This window comes from Microcebus murinus, chromosome 8 (assembly GCF_040939455.1).
Source record: "Microcebus murinus isolate Inina chromosome 8, M.murinus_Inina_mat1.0, whole genome shotgun sequence".
NCBI lineage: Eukaryota > Metazoa > Chordata > Mammalia > Primates > Cheirogaleidae > Microcebus > Microcebus murinus.
In genome coordinates, this window is record NC_134111.1 from 41,608,660 (window position 1) to 41,632,276 (window position 23,617).

Genomic DNA, 23,617 nt, shown 5'->3' on the forward strand with positions numbered 1-23,617 from the left:
TATTCTCTTTTTCCTGCCTTGAAATCTTCTCCTTTCTCTAGATGCTCCATCATCCTCCCAAGTCTAGTTTCTGATCCCTCCATATTTGGAGCGTAGGAAATAAGAAGAATTAAAAGTAAAGCAGGAAATTTCTTACTTCAGGGCTACTATTGAAAGCTGATGTCACCCTCTCTAGGCTTAGCAAGATTTGAGTTAACTCATTCTCTCCTGGAGGGTTTCTCACCTGCGCTCTCTTCTGCCTCAGTACTCATTGCTATTTATCCCCCAGGCATTCAATTATGGTGATCGATTCTCTTTGCTGAAGTCTTCTGAGTGCTCTGTCAGAGCCTCTTAGACAGGATCTAAGATGACTCCATATTTCACACTCCCTCTTTCTCTTTCATGTGTGTGGCCCATCTGTGATTCACAGAAAACACATACATTCAATGCCCTGATAAATTCTGGGAATGCATGTTATTGAAAGCAGCAATCTCAGCCATCGGCAGCGAGGCAGACTTTATGTTTCTCAGGCAGGAATCATATTTCATATTCCATTTCATTGCAGGAGGCATATCAAGCTCCTCTGGTACTTGCAGAGCTCTACTCACGTGGCTTGAGGGAGGGGCAGGCACCTCTCCTATTCTTCCTCTTCAGGGGAATAAGGAAACATAGGACTCAGGTCACAGTTCTCTCTGAAGAAATCTATTCCAAAATGTACAGTCTCAGTGTGTGTGAAGAGTTAGAGTTACATAACTAGGTCTTTTAGGAAGATGATTTATAAATTCTGCATATAATCTGACCTCCCCTTTGGGGAGAGATATCTATTGGTGCTTCAGCAGAAATGCTCATTTTATAAATCTATAAACCTATAACAAAATTACTAATTAGCATTAATAACAAGTATATTAATTCAGTTACACAAATGAGTTAAAATATAGGAATTCAAATGAACAGATTGTGTATGACATTCAAATAATATGAGCAAAATTTTAAAGTTTAGCTGGAAATGGAAAATATTATTGAGCTTCAAGGAGACTGGAAATATGACTTTGAAATGGAACCACCAAACTTGTCATCATTTCATGATTTTATAAGATGGATTATCTGAATACTGACTTAATCTGAATTATAATGAGGATAAAGAGGAAGAAAAGTGTCTGAGATCCAGAAATGCATAATGGTAAACATTTTGTGGTTCTGTTCCCTTAAACTAAATGTCATACTGAATGAGGCTTATGCACTTCATAACAATAAGATCATATATTAAAATGGAAACTCCCCAATTCGCTTGTCATTATACTTGTTATGCTTTCATGATAGATATATTTCTCAACATATTTGTTGCTATTTTCCCAGAAAGGGCCTAAAAAATAGAGAACTTTTGGGTAGAGACTGCAAAAAGGAGGGTATTTTTGCTGATTATTAGGAACAATCTCTTTAAGACCTTGGTTAACTATTAAATAGTATATGAATTATTAAAGTGATATGAGTAACATAGCTAATCATGCAAAAATGAAAGTTTACTAAGGAACCTGCTTATTTCCAGTTATAAATTTACTAGTGGCTTTCCTCAAATAGTGTAATTATTTAAATTTTATTTTCTTAACTAAGCATTTGTTGAAAAATATAGTCTATATTCCAAATGGAGAGAGCTTGTCTATTTCTGATTATAAAAGTAATACATGTTCTTTGGAAGTTCAGTGCTATTTAAATTAGGCTAGCCAAATCCTTTTGCTCTTACCCAGTTTTCCTCATTGACCACACTTCAGCCTCTGATGTTACTAATTGACTTCTTTTTCTTTTTGAAATCCTTTTCTACTTTGTTACCAGGTATACCACTCTCTCTATCAGATGTAAGCTCCATGAGGGCAGAGATTTTTTCTGTTTATATATGTCTTATCCATTACTTAAAATAGAACCTGACAAAAAGGTGTTCATTAAATATTTGTTTAATGTATTAATCCTTTTACATGTCTTGTCCATTCCTCTTCTGGTTCTTTTGTTAACTCCTCTTCTTCCTCCCAACTGTTAAACCTTCTTATTCCCTTAATGTGAAATTGTCTTCTCTCTTTATTTTTTCATTTTCAAGTCATCATCCATTGTAATCATATGACCTCCTTAGTTAAAGGCCACCTAAGTCTCCATCTTTGACCCTGTCCTCTTTTCCGGAATCTACTATCAAATCTCCAGCTGCCATATGACCTTCCTCATATGTTGGTTCCACAGTCACTTTGAACTCAGTATCGAAAAGTTACATTTTGAACACTCAACCTACAATATGGCTCCACCAAAATGGCTCCTCATTCTGACAACCCTCCTTTAATTAATGCCACTATTATTTTCTCATTCTCTCTGGCTTCAAATTCTAAATCTCTCTATTTCTGGCGGTTAAGCTTATATCATCATTATAACCATCACTACTACCAATATCATCAGTATTAATTAACCATCATCAATATCTATGTAATGCTTTATAGTTTGAAAAATCTTTTTGCATCCATAATTTCCTCTCTTGGGGCTTGGTCCTATCTCATTCCAGGAGATTAATTTGGTAGGTGGGACTATAAAGAGCCCAACGTTAGCAGTTTACTCACCATTGCAGGAATCTGACTCCTGGCTCCCTCTGACCTTGATACCCAGCTCTCCATTGCTATTATTTCTTTGCTTCTTTCTGGTAATTAAGTTCCTGTCTTGCAAACACATTTCTCTTTAATGATATATTTTATTACACTCCAGTTTTCCTATGATGGAATCACTTTGCTTGAGTTCTGCTTATTTGAACTTGTGCTGATTACTTGATGTAATCTAGTCTGATAAACCTAGGTACTGGACTTTATTTAATTTTTAGAAAACAATATTCAAGACTCACTGTTCCTTCTCTCCTTTGGAGTTATCTCCTTACTGCAGATCTACTTTTTAGAATTTCATTCTTGCAGTGCTGACCCTTGGATTTGCTTACAGAATTAAATTAGTTTTTTCTTAAACCTAGGAATTCTCAGTATTGGCTGCTTCCAGTTTGATCTACCCTAATTTCAACTAATCAATATTTATGAAAGATATAATCCTCATTTATAATTTTATATCTCCATATTTATATTTTTAATTATGTATTTTATATATGCTTATATATTTATATGTATAAATATGTATATATTTTTATGTTACATACAGTATATATAGATGCATAGGAAAGGATTTTTTTCTGGTTCTCTAGAATTGGACTTTCTGCTCTTCTTTTTTATGGCATTTTTTAATACTCATTTTATTCAGATGACCTGGCTATTGTTTTACTACTTACCCTAACTCTAACACTACAGGTTTGGCCAGATTCTAGCTTTCCCTTTGTTCTGGCTTTTGCTCCAGGTATGGACATAAAGTCTCTATCTAGAGCATGCAGCTGATTCACACCTGAAATTTTACTTCAGCTTCTGAGATGTTTTCTTGTAATATCCTATTTCTAAGTCCATTGTCTAAACCAAACCATTGATTTTTGTCTCGGTAATTCTGGATATTTTTCTTTACCTTATAGCCAAAAATATTATGTTACCAATGCTGATGTGGCCTAGCTTAATCCTACCTCCTCTGGTAAAACCTTCCTTGACTGTTGTAGCTTTTATTTATTTTTACTCCTCTTTACTCTTACAGCACTAAGCACCACATGTTAGTGCTTAATTATGATCGCTATACATTATCTGCCACTATGTATTCGTTTGTTCCCAAACCATATTATAAGCAATTTAAGAACAGTAATTGTGGTGTATCATTTAAATGGACTAGAATAGATACTCAATATCTACAGTTAATGAATTGACCAAGTGACTAATCAAAATACAAGCAGGCCAAAGACTGCAATATGTGATTTTTTAAAACAAGATACTACTTTATTTACTCAAGAAATCTAAGAAGAAATAAGCTTATTGTTTTTTTTTCCTTGAAACTTCTTTGCTTTCCATCATTTAATTAATTGTTTTCTGGTCATAGGACCCTCTTGGCTAATAAGATAGTAAACCATGTATCCCCATAAATCTTAGTATAATTGAACTTCTAATTCATATAAATGATTCTACTTTGTTTTCATATTATTAACAGTAATTTCATTCTGCTTGAATAATAATAAGAGATGGTTGTTCATGTTGTATAAATATATTATTTGAGGATATTTTGCTTGTTTTTTATACTTGTATACATATATATATTATATGCATTTAAAAATTGACATAGGTGTGCTAAGTGCTCTGCAAGTTTCTGCTCCCAAGGAATGCATATCATAAGAACCAAAATGAAATAAAACTAACAACAGCAAAAACCAGGGCAGTTTTAATGAGTTAGGAAAAGGATATTTTCTCCCATATTTTAACAATCACATCCACTGTTGTCTGACTTACTTAAAGAAGTTTTGTTTGCTTCTTTAGTACAATTAACTAATACTATTTATTATGCAATGGCAGTCTTGAATATTAATGTAGATATTTGAATCATTTTTCCATGCATTTTCATAAAATGCCTATATATATTCAGTCTAAGAGACCAAGGTTACTTTTCATATTACCTGTATTTACTCTGAACTTCTAGCTGCTTCTCACACAGGTGGGATTTTTTTCTGTTATTGTGATCACATGTTACAGAAGACTGAAAACTTTGAACAAGTTTATTTTCTCCTTTAAAAAAGATTTAAACAAACCTCAGAAACAAACAAGCTGACATGTTGCCCAGATATATTTTGTCACCCTACTTTATCCAGAAAGCAATGCATAAATTGCATACAGTAAGATAAAAATTTAAAAAACCCATAGTTTACAAAATATATTTTTGCCATAAATTAATTAATATCTATATGGTGCTTTCATCCTTAAATAAATATTAAACTTTTGATATTTACTGAGTCTATAAAGCTAACACGGTCCCTGCCTTTATATTTCATACATTCTAGCAGAGGAAATAGACAAAATCAGTTATTACACAATTAATTTTTTAAATTACAATTACATTAAATATAAAAAAGAAGTATAGGGTGCTATGAATTTGGATAACAGGGGCTTGACTTAATTGTTTGCATATGATTATGTTTATATGTGGGTATGTATGTGTTTTTGTGTGTGTTTTGCAAGTGTGATTAGATAGGCATGCCAAAGTATATTACATTTAAGCAGAGAGCAGATATATAGGACAGCTAGAAGAAGCTGGGCATGCAAAGACCCTGAGATGGGAAAGAGCGTGATGTTTGTAAGTAGCTTAAGGAAGGCTAATGTCCCCAGAATGTAATAGCAAGTAAAAGAGTGGCAGATGAGGCTAATTAGGTGGGCAGAGGTTATCACAGATATTTATTCATACAGAAATATGACACTATATTATAATTGTATGTATATTTTTCACCTTTGCCCTCTGAAATCCTATCAGTTGTGCCTTCCTTATAACCTAAATCTTTTCAATAACTTATTAATTGGTTTATTTTCATAAATGAGATGTATAACATTATAGATTTCAGTAATCATTATGCACCTGTTACTGATTTATTCATTCGTGTTTTAAAATGTTTAAAATATATCAGATATTTTATTAGACTAACATTGAATTTATAAGATTTTTTTCCATTATTGAGTCTTCCCATCAATACATACTTATTCATTTATTTAGGTCTTTTTTTTTTTTACAGAATTCAATAAAGTTTTATAATTTTCATCACACATGTGTTGCGTAATTTTGTTGGATTTATTCCTGGATAACTTAACATTTTTCTTCTAAAGTAAATGGAATTTTTTTCTACTAGACTTTCTATTAATGATAATTTTTACTGCCATATAGGAATAGTATAGATTTTGCATTTTGATCTTATACCAAGCAACCTAGTAAAGATTTCTAGGTAAACAATCATATAATCTTTAAATATATATATAAATGAAAGAAGAGGTAATGAAAACAAAATCCCCAGGAATTATTTTTTTTAATTTTCAGAGAGTGAACTGAATATGGGCAAATAAAACTGAGAATATTTAGAGGTAGAAAGGTGGTAGGAGGTTCACAAAGAAATTTTAATTTGAACAGAAAGCTTTTAATTCAAACAAAGATTTCTTTTTTACTGCAAATGATCAGAATTGCCATGAAGATGGCTGGAAGGAGACAATTCTCCAAGGATCTCTCATGTTCCTACACATCTTGTGAGCAGAGGCACTAACAGTCTTTGAGTCTGACTATCTTTGCAAGGATATTTGTATAGTGAACAGACTAGGAAGACAAAGATAGTGTCTCTCTCTGGAGCAAAGGACAGGTTTGTTTACTGTACAGAATAATTCCAGGAATTCATACTTAATTCTGGTTTAGCCACTTGGATACTCTTGTTCATTGGACATGGTTCTAGATTATAACACTAATAATCATTTGGTTGAGTATACTACTTGCCAAGTCCCCCTGAAGTGGCCCAAATGGCCCACTAATGTGGGGGACATATGAATCTCTGTAAATTTTATAAAAATGCCCTTTCCTCCCTTACTTCTGACTATTTCCAATGAAAGGTCTGAATGTGAGTAGGGGATGATAGGGAGAATGTTACAGCTACCAGAATGGAACACACTTCATTGTTCAGGTGCAGAGTGAAATTAATGCTCTTTCAGAACTTCTTCTGCAGCCTTCCTCATGAAGAAAACATTCTGGTGTGCCTCTTCCAAACTGGCAAGTGCCTTAAATCTAATAGACTGCTGGCTTGCTATTCTTCATCAGATGGCTCTTCCCATTATGTGGTCACCATGGCTTTTAACCTTAAGGAGAAGTTTATGGAAACATTGGGCATAGTCCTAATTCCTTCATTTCATATATATCCTTGGGATGCCTTGCTTACTCCCATTTCTATAACCATCACTCAATCATTCCATGGTATGGATGGATGCCAACTGGAAGGTAGCATGGAAAAATAGGTCCGATTGGACTGACTGTCCTCAAATAGTTCCTCTAAAAACAGGGATAAACTTAATTATCTTAACTGAATTGAGAATCCTAAGGACAACTATCTGGCCTGGAGGATATGTTGGAGACACCACAAACCTACATCTGTCAACTGATGAAAGTCCTTTTTTAGAGCTCCAGCCATGATAAGCAACATGTCTTTTCTAGGGACATGATCTGAACCCTTAAGACTGTGTGAACCCTTAAGACTGTGTGTCTTGTGTCCAAGCCACACATCGTTTTGCATCCTACCAAGAACACAGTGACTTGTGCCTTAGGGATGGTCATAAAAGACCTTTGAATGTTTAAGCAAACACCACCGGCAAATTATATAGGCCTCAAATGATTCTAGAGATTTTTCCAAAATGAGGCTTATACTAGGGTGAGTTTCATGGAAGGATAATTGATTTATTTATGTGTGCCCTTAGGCAGTTATCCTCACAATGGGAAACATCAAATTGGAAATATTGGTAAGGAAGTTGTCCCTGAATTTAGTTTAAGAGGTAAATGACACCACTGCAGTCTTGTTCAGACTCAACTCATTGGCTAGGGTTTTTACGGATAAGAATTGCCCTCAACTGCCTCCTTGTGGCCCAAGGAAGACATTGTGCAATTGCTCATAAATCCTGCTGTATCTGACTGAACCTCAGACCAAGTGAAAAGATCAATATTGAAACGTAAGGAGAAAGTCACATGGTTTTGGGGATTTGTTCAACTGGTTAGATTCAAGAACCTGGCAGCATGGTTGAGGTACATCATAGAAGCTGGTCCATCCTTCTCCTTTAAGTCCTATTAATAGTAGTCTTAAGTAAATCCTGTGTGAGACAAAGTGAATGAATTTGTTTGCAGCTTCTGTTGATTAGATTATTCAGAGTGACTGATGACAAGGCATACTTATGGGAATATTTGTCAGAGAAAAAAATGATGTCAAAACAAGAGGTGGGTATCTCAATGGATCCCCATATCAGAGTATTAGAAGAAGACAAAGAGTATGGAGTAAAAAAAACTATTGATGAAAAAATAATGGCAAAATATCATAAACTTACACATTCAAGAATCTCAGTGTTCCCAAACAGAATAAATGTAAAAAAGGAAAAGATGCACACAGAAATATCATAACCAAGCCCTGAAAACTAAAGACAAAGAAATCATGATAGGAGCCAGAGAAAAATGATAAATTTCATATCAGGAACAATGATCTCAGTGATTGCAGATTTTTCATCAAAAATCATGGGTGCTAGAAGGAAGCAGAACGTCATTTGAAAGTGTTGAGAGAACACTCAATCCAGAATTCTATATCCAATGAAATATTCCTTAGGTGTAAAGGTTAAATAAAAGTATTCTCAGATGAAAGAAAACTATCATTATACTTATTAGTGAGAGATTGATGTTTTCTCCCTAAGACTAGGCACAAAGTAAAGATGTCCACACTCACCACTCCTACTAGAATTTCTAGCCAGTACAATAATGAAAATAAATAGGTGAGGAGGGGAGATAGAGAGAAAGCTTGGAAAGGAAGAAATAAAGTTGTCCTTACATGTCCTTCACAGATTACATGATTTTCTACACAGAAAATACCATGAAATCTACCAAAAAATCCTAGAAATAGTAGGTTGCAGAATACAAGGTCACAAAAAAAAATCAATCACATTTTTACACACTAGCATTAAAAACTGGAAATAAATCTAAAAATATGATTTATAATAGCTTCCAGAAATGAAATATCTAGGTATAAATTTTACAAAAGAGATGGAAGATCTGTATTCTGAAAACTACAAAACTTGATGAAATAAATGATTTGAAATCAAAGAAGCCTAAATAAATGAAGTTACATAGAGTTTCCATGGATTAGAAAAGTCATTATAATTAAGATACCATTCTTCACAAATTGATTCACAGATTTAATGCAATTGCAATCAAACTCCCAGCAGGAATTTTGTAGATATAGAAAAGCTGATTTTAAAATTTTTTATAGAAAAGCAAAAGAAGTAGGAGAGCCAGTTTTGAAAAAGAAGAGCAAAGCTGGAAAACTCATACCATCTGATTTTAGTAATTACTTTAAAACTATAATAGTCAAGAAAGTGTTACGTATTGGGAAAGGGATAGACAATGCAATGGACTGAATATTTGTTCCCTGCTCCCCCGCCAAAAAAAATTCATATGTTGAAATTCTGATCTCCAATATGGTGGTATTAGGAGCTTCGGCCTTTGGGAGGAAATTAGGTCATGAAGGTGAAGCCCTCATGAATGGGATTAGTGCCATTATAAAGTGGACCTCAGAGAGCTCCCTCATCCTTTTCCACCATGTAAGATTATAAAGAGAAAATAACAGTCTGCAGCCCAGAAGAAGGCCTTCACCAGAACCCAACTATGCTGGTACCTTGATCTCAGACTTCCAGCCTCCAGAACTGTAAGAAATAAATTTCTGGAGCTCACAAGCCACTCAGTTGATGGTATTTTGTTACAACAGCCTACACTGATCAAGACAGCCACCTAGATCAATGGAACAGACTAGAGAATCCAGGAAAACAGTCCAAACAAATACAGTTAATTGATTTTTGAAAAAAGTACAAAGGCAAGTTGATGGAAAATATACTTTATCTGTGTCCTTTTTTTTTTTTTTTTTGTCTTTTCAACAAATGGTATGATGCTGGAACAATTTAACATCCATATGCAAAAGAAAAAAGAACCTTGATCCTCACATCTTACACTAAAATTAACTCAAAATGGACCATACTATAATTAACTCAAAATGAACCATACCATAATGTAAATATAAAACTACAAAACTTTGGAAGAAAACATAAGAGGAAATCTTTGTGACCTTTAGGCAGAGTTTTAAAATTTGATAATAAAAGCATAGTCCATAACAGAAAAAAGTGATAAATTGGAATTTATCAAAATTTAAAACTTTTGCTTAGTAAAAGATACTATTTAAAAAATGTAAAGACAAGTTCCAGATGGAGAGAAAAGAAAATATTTGCAAATCATATGTTCAATTAAGTCTTCTGTCCAGAATATATAAAGAACTCTCAAAACTCAAGAGTAAGGAACAACCCAGTTAAAAATAAGCAAAATATTTTAACAAACACTTTGCCAGAAAAGAAATATGGATGTCAAATAAATATAAAAAATTGTCAACAACAGCCATCAGAGAAATGTAAATTAACAATGAGATATCACTACATAGAATGGCTGAAAAACAGTTGATAATACCAAGTGCTGGTGAAGATTCAGAACAACAGCAATTCTCATACATTTTCTGAAAAGCAGTTTGGCAGTATCTCATAAAATTGAACATACACTTACTGTATGACCTAGCAATCTTACTTCTAGATATTTACCCTAGAGAAATAAAAACATGTTTCCCCCAAATCTATACAAGAATACTTACACCAGTTCTATTCATAATTGCCATATTTATAATTCACTGGAAACCCAAACGTCCTTCAACAAGTGAATACATAAACAAGATGGGGTATATTCCTACATCATTACTTAGCAATAAAAAGGAATGAACTACTGATACACACAATGGCACATATAAATCTCAAAAGCATTATGCTAAGTGAATAAAGCCAGTTTCGAAAGGTTTTATGCTGCGTTTTCACTTACATAACATTTTGGAAAAGGCAAAATTAGCAGACACCACGTTAGTGGTTTCCAGGGGTTAGAGAAAGCATGTGTATGTGACTACAAAGGAGCATCAGAAGGGAGTTTTTTTGGTGAGTTATATTCAGCATAGTTTTACTATAAGTAAATTTTATCATATACTATTCTTCCGAGTATTATCAATAAAATGTAACATATTAATATATGATGAGAGAAAATGTGAATGTGTGAGAAATAGAAGTAATTTTCATGTGTTATAAGTAATCTAAAATAATCATATTTGATTTTTTGATTATATATGCATTAATATTTACATTTTGCATATTTATGTTTCCAAATCATGCTAGACTTAATGTAATGATAAATTTAGTTTTAATTCCTGTGTCTATTCTGGATGAGTGTTGCAGTGGAGGGCAAGGTGAGGGTGAGTTTGGGGTGGTAATATGACAAGGACTAGGACATTTTAAGCTCAGAGTCATTGTAATACATGTTTATGTCTCTGATTTTCCATAGACACCCCATCACAGAGGGTACAGTTTATTCTTGGAACTGAGGATGATGACGAGGAACACATTCCTCATGACCTTTTCACAGAACTGGATGAGATTTGCTGGCGTGAAGGTGAGGATGCTGAGTGGCGAGAAACAGCCAGGTGAGGATTTTTGTTAAAGGATAAAGGTATACTAAATAATTTTCATGCGATTAGGAAAAGAAATTTCTAACGCAATGATTTTGCAAACATCCACTACTGCTGCTGGTTTCAGAAGTTGCTCATCTGGCCCGGGCATATCCTATAATGGGATATGGGTCAGAATGAAATGTGAAGGTAGTAATTATAGTAAACAGTGACGCAAGCCAGCAACAGCTGCAGTCTTAAAGATAAACACTCACATAATTTGTGTGTCATCAACAAAACAATAGAAATCTAAAAGAAACTTATTTCTATCTTTTCAGCTGCAGGCTTGCAAGCCAAATGAGTGACAATTTGAGTATGGGGCTTTTTTTTAAAAAGAAAGGGCAAATGTTATGATAAAAGGCGTTAGATATAGTCCTGGATTTCATGTACTATTTGGTGAGGCTAAAAATATTTTGTAATGTGTTTCTAAGACACACTTAAACATAGGTTTTTCAAAATATCTTTTTAAAAATTACTTTTTCTATCATGTGTAATTAATATTTTTCTATTGATATATAGTCGATGAATTGCTCTAAAAAGTTAAAGTTTGTGCTTACTTTTCATTTAGTCTTGTCAATTGCTCATTTATTTATTATAACAAACCTTTATGAAGTATTCACTATGTGCCAGGTACAATGGATATAGAATAACAACAAAAATCTTAGATGTTGCCTTTAGTCTAATTTAGACAATTAAACAACTTTGTAAATGCTGTATAATGGATGCTGTGCTACAGGAGTACACAAGGAACTGTGGGCACAGCTAAGGTTGTCATTTACCCACTGGCTTTCCAAATTTTAATGTGAATATGAATCACCTGGGGTGATGTTAAAACATAGCTTCAGTAGGTGTGAAGTATAGAATATCAGATCCTGCATTGCTAACAACCTTCCATTTGAAGTCACATCAAATGTTTTTGATTTGAGGACCACATTTTGAGTGGCAAGTATCAAAACCACAAGGCTGAAGGAGAGAGGATTGGGACAGCTGTTGTGAAAGAGGTGATTCTTGACCTGACCATTATAGGTTGAGTTGGAGTTAGCCAGCCAGAAAAGCAAAGGAACTAGTATTCTAGGCAGAGAGAATAGGATGTGTGCAAACACATCGACACAGGATTTACTGCTTTGTTAGGCTATTCCTCCCATGGTCAGACAGCTCTACTAGAAATTTTTTCTGTTGAAGATTTTTGTTAGTGGTCCTCAGATTGCAACAGTTTTCTGAAAGCCACAGTACTCCATTGGGTCATGCTAAACTTGTGGCTGCATTTAATCTTAACTTAACTCTATCTACACAGAATTAGAGTAAAATTAAATGTTCCATCATGATAATGAATATTGTGAATAATACTGGCCTACTTAATTCTTGTTTGGTATATTTTAAGTGACTTTTATAATTCTCCTTTATTGGAAAAATACTAAAAGTAAATAAAAGAAAACTATAGTGGCTATCACCTAGTTCATTCTACTGAGCAATTACTGAGTTAAGGAGGAAATTAACATTGAAATCAAAAGATTGTTTGAACTAAATGATAAAAGAGACACAAGTTATCAAAATCTGTGTTGGTAAACTAAAGCTAAAGCAGTCCTGAGAGGAAAATTTATATTCATAAATGTCTACATCCAAAGGACAGAAAGATCACAAATCAACAATCTAATGAATTGTCTTAAAGGACTAGAAAAGGATGAGCAAAAGAACCCCAAACCCAGCAGAAGAAAAAAATAACAAAGACCAGAGCTGAACTAAATGAAATTGATAACTAAAAACCTCTACAGAGGATTAATAAAACAAAAACTTTGTTCTTTGAAAAATAAATAAAATTGGCATGTCTCTTGCTAGATTAATGATAATCAGAAAAGAAAGGATTCTAATAAGCTCCATGAGGAATGAAAAATGAGAAATTACAACTGATACCACAGAAATACAAAATATCATCTATGAATACTATAAAAATATCTATGCACATAAACTTGAAAACGTGGAGGAAATGGACAAATTCTTAGAAACACGCAGCCTCCCTAGGAAGTGAATAGAATCAGGAAGAAATAGAATTCCTGAACAGACCAATATCAAGTACCAAAATTGAAGCAGCAATAAAAAATCTTCCTAAAAAGAAAAGTCCTGAATCAGATGGATTCACACCCAAATTTTATCAGACCTACAAAGAACTGGTGCCTATCCTGCAGAAATTATTCCACAACATTGAGAAGGAAGAAACCCTCCCGAACATGTTTTATGAAGCCAACATCACTCTGATACTAAAACCAGGAAAGGATGCAACAAAAAAAGAAAACTACAAACCAATATCCCTTATGAATATAGATGCTTTTAAAAATTCTCAACAAAATCCTAGAAATCTGAATTCAGGTACTTATCAAAAAAATAATCCATCACAACCAAGTCTTCATCTAGAGAAGAGATGCAGGCAGGGATGGTTCAACATACACAAATCTATAAATGTAATTCACCCCATAAATAGAAATAAAAACAAAGATCATATGATCTTCTCAATAGAAGCAGAAAAAGCATTCAACAAAATTCAGCACCATTTTATGATAAGAATACTTAACAAAATAGGCATAGATAGGACTTACCTAAAAGTGATACAAGATGTATATGACAAAACCACAGCCAACATCATACTGAACAGGGAAAAATTCAAAGCATTCCCACTTAGAAATGAAACCAGAAAAGGCTGTCCTCTATCACCGCTTCTATCAACATAGTGCTGGAAGTCCTAGCCAGAGCAATAAGATAAAAGAAGGAAGTCAAGGTCATCCATATGGGTGTAGAAGAGGTCAAACTTTCACTCTGTGTTGACGATGTGATCTTATATTTAGAAAACCCCAAAGATTCTGCCCTGAGACTATTGGAATTGATAAACAAATTCAGTAAAGTCTCAGGTTACACAATCAATGCACAGAAATCAGCAGCATTCCTATATGCCAACAACAGTCAAACTGAGAACCAAATCAAAGACTAAATACCCTTCACAATAGCAACAAAGGAAATAAAATACCTAGGAATATATTAAACTAAGGAGGTGAATGACCTCTACGAAGAGAACTATGAAACACTGAGGAAAGAAATAGCAGAGGACATAAACAGGTGGAAAGCCATACTATGCTCTTGGGTCAGCAGAATCAATATTGTTAACATGTCTATATTACCCAAAGTGATCTACAGATTCAATGCAATCCCTATTAAAATACCAACATCATTTTTCACAGACCTAGAAAAAATAATTCTGTGCTTCATAGAACCTGAGAAGACCCTATATAGCAAAAGCAATGCTAAGCAAAAAGAACGAATTGGGAGGCATCAATTTACCAGGCTGCAAGCTATACCTCAAGGCTACAGTAACTAAAATAGCATATTACTGGCACAAGAACAGGGACAGAGACCAATCAATGGAACAGAACTGAGAACCCAGATATAAAACCATCCTCATATAGCCATCTAATCTTTAGCAAAGTAGACAAAAACATACACTGGGAAAAAAGTCCTTATTCAATAAACGGTGCCAGGAAAATTGGATAGCCACATGTAGAAGACTGAAACAGGATCCTCACTTCTCACCTCTCACAAAAATCAACTTGCGGTGGATAACAGACTTAAGCCTAAGGCATGAAACTGTAAGAATTCTAGAAGAAAATGTTCGAAAAATTCTTTTAAACATTGGCCTAAGCAAAGAATTTATGAGCAAGACCCCAAAGACAATCACAGCAACAACAAAAATAAACAAATGGGACCTGATCAAATTAAAAATCTTCAGCATAGCCAAGGAAACAATCACAAGAGCAAACAGACAGCCTACAGAATGGGAGAAAATATTCATATGCTGCACATCCAATAAAGGGCTGATAACAAGAATCTATATAGAACTCAGGAAAATCTGCAAGAAAAAATCAAGCCCATTAAAAAGTGGGCAAAAGACATGAAAAGAAATTTTTCTTTTTTTTTTACTTTTATGTTATCATATTATGGGGGTACAAATATTGTTAGGATTACATATATTGCCCCTGCCATTCCTCTCCCCGCCCCCTGCCTTACCAAAACATCAAGCGTGTCCTACCCCCAAGTGGGTGGTGCACATCGCACCTATTTTGTAAGTATATATCCTTTCCCTCCACCCTCCTCCCATCTGCCCACCACCCAATAAAAGTTTTTTTTTCTTTTTTTGACCTTTTGGTTACATTGTATATCTTTGCCTTTACCTACAAAGGGTTAGAGGTATTCCCTCCTCCCACACAATGCTCGCCACAAGCCTAAGATGTGTATCTCCCCCTCCCCCCAACCCTGGTGAACACTATCACCATTTGAGTGATAGTTTTAATCAGTCAGTACCAATTTGATGGCGAGTAGATGTAGAGCCTGTTTTCTTGATCTTGTGTCGCCTCACTTTGGATAACAGGCTTAAGCTTAATACTGGATGGCATAAACGGTGCTAGCTCACTGTCATTTCTTAGAATTGAGTAGTATTCCATTGTGAACATATACCAAAACAAACATATGAAAAATGCTCAACATCTCTAATTATCAGGGAAATGCAAATCAAAACCACGGTGAGATATCACTTATCTACAGTGGTAAGTCCCAAAACAATAAATGTTGTCGTAGATGTGGAGAGATAGGAACACTCATATACTGCTGGTGGGACTGCAAACTAGTGCAACCTCTGTGAAAAGCAATATGGAGATACCTCAACGAGGTACAAGTAGAACTACCATTTGATCCTGCAATCCCATTACTGGGCATCTACCCAAAGGAACAAAAGACATTCTATAAAAAAGACATCTGCACTAGAATGTTTGTAGCAGTGCAATTCACAGTTGCAAAGATGTGGAAACAACCCAAGTGTCCATCAATACATGAATGGATTAATAAAATGTGGTATATATATATATATACCATGGAGTTCTACTCAGCCACAAAAACCAATGGTGATCTAGCACCTCTTGCATTATCCTGGGTAGAGCTGCAGCCCATTCTACTAAGTGAAGTATCACAAGAATGGAAAAACAAGCACCACATGGACTTGCCATCAAATTGGTATTAACGGATCAACACTTACGTGCACATATAGTAGTAACATTCACTGGGTGTCGGGCAGGTGGGAGGGAGAGGCTGGGATAGGTATATTCACACCTAATGGGTTCGGTGTGCACTGTCTGGGGGATGGACACACTTAAAGCTCTGACTCGGTGGGGCAAAAGCAAGATAAAATAATAAAACATAAAAATAAATACATCAGGGAAAATATAAAATTGAAAAATATAACAGTCAATATTTAAAACTCAAAAAGTATAGGAGATAAAAAGTAAAGATAAAAATAAAAAGTATTTCTGTACTCTTAGTCACAGTACCTTTTTTCAAACTTAATCACTGTTAACAGCTTTTTGTGCATCTTTCCAAAAAAATTTACTACTGAGATCTGCATGTAAATATATACCCTTTTTAATTTACACAATAGGGATTATGTAATATACAGTACTTATACCCTACTTTTTTCACTTAATAATATATTTGGAACATTTTCCATATCAGCAATAAAGGTTTATACAGTCTTTTTGATGATTGAATTGCATTTAATTATAAGGATGTACTTTATTTAGCCAGTGTTAATAAACATTTAGATTAATTTTGTAAATAAAAATTGCTGCAGTGATCATTTAAACAAATACTTTGGCATTATTTTGTAGATATTTATGTAGGGTGAATTTCTAACAGTGGAATTTATGAAGCAAAGAGAGCATTTTTTACTTTGATAGATAATGCAAAATTGCTTTCATAACATGTTTTGGTAGTTTACACTTCTGCTAATACTGTATGAGAGTGCTTATTTCCCCCAGATCCTTGCTGCACTAAATTATCAAACTGTTTAAATTGTTTGTCAATTTTATAGATGAAACATAAATCTCATTTTTAAATTTGATTTCTTTAGTTATTAGTGAGGTTCAACATCCTTTCATGTTTTTATTTTTTTCCTGTGAATCATTTCCTTGATCTGTTTTATGTCAAATCATTATTTTCTTTATTTGCCTTTTTCTTTATTTGCCTTTTAAATTCATTGTATGTTTTTCTGTGTGAATTATCTTTTTTAATGAAAAATTTTCATGAATTAATTTTTTGCTATGATGCTTTCTTTTGTAATATTTTTAAATATGAGACTACATTTAAAATAGTTTTTATATGACATAGTATGTTTTAATATTAACAGCCTTCAGCCTTCTACCTTTTCCAACTGCATCAAAAAATAACCATGTGGGCGATATATATATATATATATATATATATATATATATATATATATATATATATATACACATACATACACACATACACACACACACACACACACACTCATCTTCTTTATTTGGTGACAGAGAAGCAATATGTGATCATCTTCTCCACAAATTAGTGATATAATTTTTGCTCTTTCATGATGAAAGAGTTGTTGATAAGGAAGTGCACATCTTCCTGTTTAAGGCTAGAACCATCTGTCTTCCACTGGTTGCAAGAAACAGGTGTTCCTGGATGACTTGAAAGAAGATCTAGTGGTTGTGATGATTAGACAGCCCTTGTTAGAGTCTCTTTAATCTATTATTAATACTAAGGAGTACTTTTGGGGAGCATTTCTTTTAGATTTCTTTCTTTACCCTCATATTATATAATAGAGCTGAGAAGTAAGATTGGAATATATATTTTGCTGTGAGTAACTCCCTTTTTTTTCAAAGTGGTTGGTGATTTTTCATCTTGCCGATTAAACAGTGATCCATTCCTTTGAACCAATAACTTCCTTGTACCTTGCCCACTCTTATAAAGCTAGGAGATGGAAGCAATACTAGAATCTAGCTCTTTCACTCTGTCGCAATTGAGCAGGTAGGATTTTATCATGTTCTAATGGATTAACTTGAATACCATGCTTATCCTAAACCACCAAAATATATTGCTGTTTATTTAAAAGAATAAAAGAGATGACCCAGTTAATTATTAGCATTCTCTAGAGTTATTAAATAGGACCTGTGTTCTTAGCCATGCTCCTGGAACTTTATGTATGGTACAGGTCTTTGAGGTTCAGCAAGCCATCTAATGAGGAATCAAAATAGTAATAGCCATTGAAGAAATGCGTGGGTGAACTTTAGCTGAGATGCAACACTTCGGGGAAGGGAAGAGTGTATATATTGAGGTCTTCACAATGTAGTGAGTTTTTAAGTGGCAGAAGTAATTTTGTTCTGGCTGCCTTAGTTCATCTAAAAAGGTTAATTTTAGTTAATTCATGATTCTGTCTGATTTTTCAAATGCAATTTAATTCTAATAAATCATTAGCATAACCATTTGAAGTACTTCTTACTTTTGGTTAGTATTCCAGGTGGGATTAATAATTTTCTACCCTAATAGTAGAAAGTAAAAAGGATATTTTATCAACACATGGCACCTGTCACATATCACATCTTGAATAATTTATCCCACTGTCATTGCCAAGTAAAACTCAAAGTTTTAGATTTGAAGCTAAATTTTGAATCATAATTATTTAATAAATGTTTGTGAAAACCAGCTGTTCACTTTTAAAAACCCTAAGAGAAGCCATATGAAGAGGCTAATGAAATCAACACAACTAAAATGTCCTTCTTATAAATAAGATATAATGTTATTAATAGAAAAGTGAGTAAAGCTACCACAGCTGTGCAATTGTGGAGACAACATGTTTGACTCACTGTGGTTGCCCTTTAAAAATGCTTCCCACAAATGAGCTCAGAAGAGGCAAAGCAGGTGGTGGCAGTTAGGCCTCTGATACATACATGGTAGTATGGAAAAAGATTATGATATCGAAACAATTACTGATGCCGTGAAAGCATTTGGTATTCAAAATTAGCAAAGGTTCAAGTCATCTTGATTTTTCAATGGAATGTGAGGTATGACAATAATATTGATTAAGAACAGTTAATGTCTATAAACAGTAGGTTTTGATATACTTCATTTCCTCTTAAGATGAGTATAGGTATTATATGATTACATGTTATTCTCTAGCCCCACCCTAACTACGTCACCTCTCCTGCCATGTCCCCCAACTCTCCTGAAAGAGGATTTTTTTTGAGACATTCATTACTTCTCCAAGGCTATAATCTTGGATGATACAGTAACTCTTTTTTGTTCGAGTAGAATCAGAGAATAAAAATTCTTAGAAAAGTTAAACTGAGTTAGTGGGAATAGAATACACAGAGTTAAGTTCCCTAGAAAACACCTATTTCTAATTAGCAGAAGAATTTTATTTTGTATATTTTTAATATGAGTATTTTAGAGGAGATTATTATCAACTTAATCTTCAAAGAATTCATAAAACACCTATTTAATGTTGTTTAGTAGAAAGAATCTCCAATGTGCTAATCTTGGATGAAAAACAGATCTAGACATACTAAAGGAAATGAAAATAACCTGCTCAGGGTATAAACCCCCCATAGAAAAAGTCATGCAATTGGCCTGCAATTTTAATTTTTTTTTTTTTTTTTGCAATGTCCCTCACTTCTCATTCATGCTTTGGGACTCCTGTTTGCCTTGGTTTGCTGTTCAAACAAATGTCAGCAGAGTTTATTTGAATACTGGAACAAATTGCAGCACTTTAGGTCATTAACTATAATCAGGCATTTTGCAACTGACAGTATAGTCAGTGACTACAAATCTTAAAACAGTATCTGGTGTATTCCAAGTTCTGTTAATTTCTATCTTTGAAGGATGAAATGGAATGAAAAAAAGAAAAGAGAGATATACTTATGTATTTATGTATATATATATCATTTTTAATAGTTTCTTTAAAAATATTCATTTAAATATCTCTTAAAGCTTTTGGCATCATTCTGGAGCTGGCATAAAGCGCTGAATCTTGAAATGTTTAGTATCTTTAGTAACTTGATATTTGTAACTTGTGGGCTCCTTTTTATGGAAAGTACCTTCTGCCTCCTCCTATAATACTCATAAAACCCATAGTTACATCAAACCATCCGTGCATATAACTTATATTTGGTTACCTTAACTACCAAACTGCTTGGAACTCCCCAGGACTCCATTATTTTCTAATAGAACCAAGCCCCCAATTTGAAGAAAATTATTCTAAAGGAAGGAATATACCTTTTGATTTGTTTTTAAAATGTCATTTCAGATAGACACATAGATCACTGGAACAGAATAGAGAACCAAGGAATAAACCAACACAAATATGGCTTAATGATTTTTGACAAAGGACAAAAGCTATTACTGGATGAAGCAAAATCTCTTCAACAAATGATGCTGGAGCAATTAGACATCTTTGGCAAAAAAAGTAAACTTGATCTAAACCTTATAGTGCACACAAAAAATTAATTCAAAATAGATCATAAATCTAAATGTAAAACATAAAGCTGTAAAAGTTTTAGAGGAAACATAGGAGAAAATCTTCAGGACCTAGGGCTAGGGTAATAAGTTTTTAGACGTAATACCAAAAGCACAATCCATAAAAGAAAATATTCTTAAATTGAGCTTTACCCAAATTAAAACTTTTGTGCTGTGAAAGATCCTGTTAAAAGAATGAAAAGACAAGCTAGACTGCTAGACACAGTGAGAAAATATTTGCAAGCCATATATTCAACAGAAGTGTTATTTGTATAATATATAATGAACTCTCAAGGTCAACAATGTAAAAATAAACAAATCAATTAGAAAAATGGGCAAAAGACCTAAACAGACATTTCACCAAAAAAAATGATACATATGAAAAATAGCACATGAAAAGATGTTGAAGGGGCCAGGCACAGTGGCTCACACCTGTAATCCAAGTACTTTGGAAGGCTGAGGTGGGAGGTTCACTGAGGGCCAGGAGTTTTAGAGCAGCCTGAGCAACATAGAGGGACGTGATCTCTACAAAAAATAGAAAAATTAGCCAGGCCTGCTGGTGCATACCTGTAGTCCCAGTTACTTAAGAGGCTGAGACAGGAGGTTTGCTTCAGCCCAGGAGTTTGAGGTTGCAGAGAGCTATGATGACACCACTGCACTGTAGCCCAGGCAACAGAGACCCTGTCTCAAAAACAACAACAACAAAAGAAACTGTTCAACATCTTTAGTCATTAGGAAAATTCAAATTAGAACTACTGTGTGGTATCACTGCATACCTAATGAAATAGTAAAAATAAAAAATAGTCATAATTACAAATGCTGGTGAGAATATGGAGAAACTGGATCTCTCATACACTGTTGAATATAAAATGATAGAGCCACTATGGAAAACGGTTTGGAAGTTTCTTATAAAACTAAGCATTCATTTACTATATGACCCAGCAATTGTCCTCTTGGGCAGTTATCCTAGAGAAATGAAAACTTATGTTCATGCAAAAACCTCTTCATGAGAATTCATGGCAGATTTATTTGTAATAGCAAAACCTATGAACAACTTGAATGTACCTCCAATGGATGAATTGTTAAACAAACTGATACATCTATCCATATAATGGAATATTACTCAACAATAAAAAGGAACAAACTACTGATACATACAACAACTTGGATTGATCTCAAGGGCATTATGCTTAATGGAAAAAAATGTCCATCTCAAAAGGTTGCAAACTGTATGATTCCATTTAGATAACATCCTCAAAACGACAAAACTGTAGGGATGAAAAATAGATTAGTGGTTGCCAGGAATAGAGTGAGGACTGAGAATGTAAAGGTGTAGCACAAGGAATTTCCTATGTGATGATGCAACAGCTCTGTATCTTGATTATGTTGTTTACATGAATCTATACATGAGATAAACATGTATAGAACTATACACATACACACACATATATGTGCCCTCCCACCCCACATCTTATGGGGCTTCTTAAAATTTACATTTTTACTTTCAAAGGAGTCAAGATAAAATGATGTAGATGCTTCTTCACTTCTTTAATCATCTTTACTGTTATCCAAAAGTAAAATTTAACCATAAATTTCCTTATAAGAAAGGATTTGATCATTTTATGCAGATCAGGAGGCCCATGTATTTTAAAAATGAATTTTTGTTAATGTTATGAAAACTTAAAAACAATATTAATGTATGGGTAAGTTTATAGATTTATACTTAAGTAATTAAGAAATAATATTTTTTTAGTAACCTACAAACACTTTTCAGGATTTCATACTTGAGTAAAATTTTTTTTTTTTTATTTAGTACATTTTTTTATTTTTATGGACTACATTTTGAGAGTAGACTATTTTATACATCAGTAATACATTTTATTGTTGAGTAAAATTTTTAAAGATAGTATTTTAGAAGCAATTTTATATAATAGGTGTGACAGAAAATACTATAGTTCCAGAAACCTTAATTGAGGACATTTTCCCATAGAGAAAAAACTGTATTCCCCCAAAGATTATTACAACCTTTCATTAACTTAAATCTTTTTTACCATCCAGTGACTGGACAGCGGATTTCAAATCTAAAATAGTTCTTCAGTCCAAATGACACTAGCATAAGAGCTGCTTTATAATCTCCCTTTCTTTTGATCTTTTTGTCTGAAAATGACATAATATGTCAGTAGGATACAAGGTGATAGAAGATTTGATAAAAGTTGTACCCACTCCCCTGGTGGAAAGTTCCCCTTGGAAAGTTCCATGATAGCCCATTCCACACAATGGGATATTTGCGTCTTACTCACAAAGAAAAACCAACTGTTTTTATCTAGTATGGTAGACAATAAGGAAAAAAATGTGAATAACGTAAAAAGAGAGAGAGAGAGCAAAGAACATTTTTCAACTTGATATTGGTTCCAAGCAAGGATAAAAATTAAATGTTAAATCATTTTTTCCAATTATAGGTATTAACATAAGATCTTTGAGCTAAGAAAGACCTTAAATTTAATTCAAGCAATTGTATTATGGTGGGAAATGGGCACAGATTCTGGAGAAAAACAAAATTAAAAACAACTCGAGTTGAATCCTGGTTTGACAAGGTGGTCAGGTGATCTTGAGGAAATTATTTAATGGGTTGAATTTGCCTTATCATTTTACAGATGAAAAAACTATGGCCCAGAGAAGTTAAAAGACTTTTCCTTGATCACATGGTGGTTCAGCTGTAGATTATGAACAAAACCTATTAGTAGATTTCTTTTTATTCTCATTTAGTCCAAGGTACTTTCTACAGTACTACTCCATTTCAAAATGTCTGCCAAGAGCTTGATCCTTTTTATATTGACATTCATAATATGACTATGGCCTTACTCTTATATCTGGAAAGAAATATACAATATATTTATTAAATATAATATATTAAACAATATATTATTAAATTATAATATTTAATAAAATCATATTTGCTCTCACCATTAATTCTAATTAGGATTTTTATGTTGGTATGAATAGCTAAAATGGTGTTCTTTATCAGTTGAGATAGGTTAAATTATGCTGTAA

General features: G+C 33.5%; 1 protein-coding gene across 11 annotated transcripts in view; it reads left to right on the top strand.

Annotated features, from left to right (window-relative positions):
- Window positions 1-23,617, top strand: part of SLC4A10 (solute carrier family 4 member 10) — a 302,950-nt gene that overhangs the window by 156,956 nt on the left and 122,377 nt on the right. For all 11 annotated transcript variants that reach the window (XM_012735715.2, XM_012735716.3, XM_076005601.1 and 8 more), the window contains exon 4: window positions 11,041-11,179. In XM_012735715.2, coding sequence (XP_012591169.1) covers window positions 11,041-11,179 — 139 coding nt within the window. The remainder of the gene's footprint in view (window positions 1-11,040; window positions 11,180-23,617) is intronic.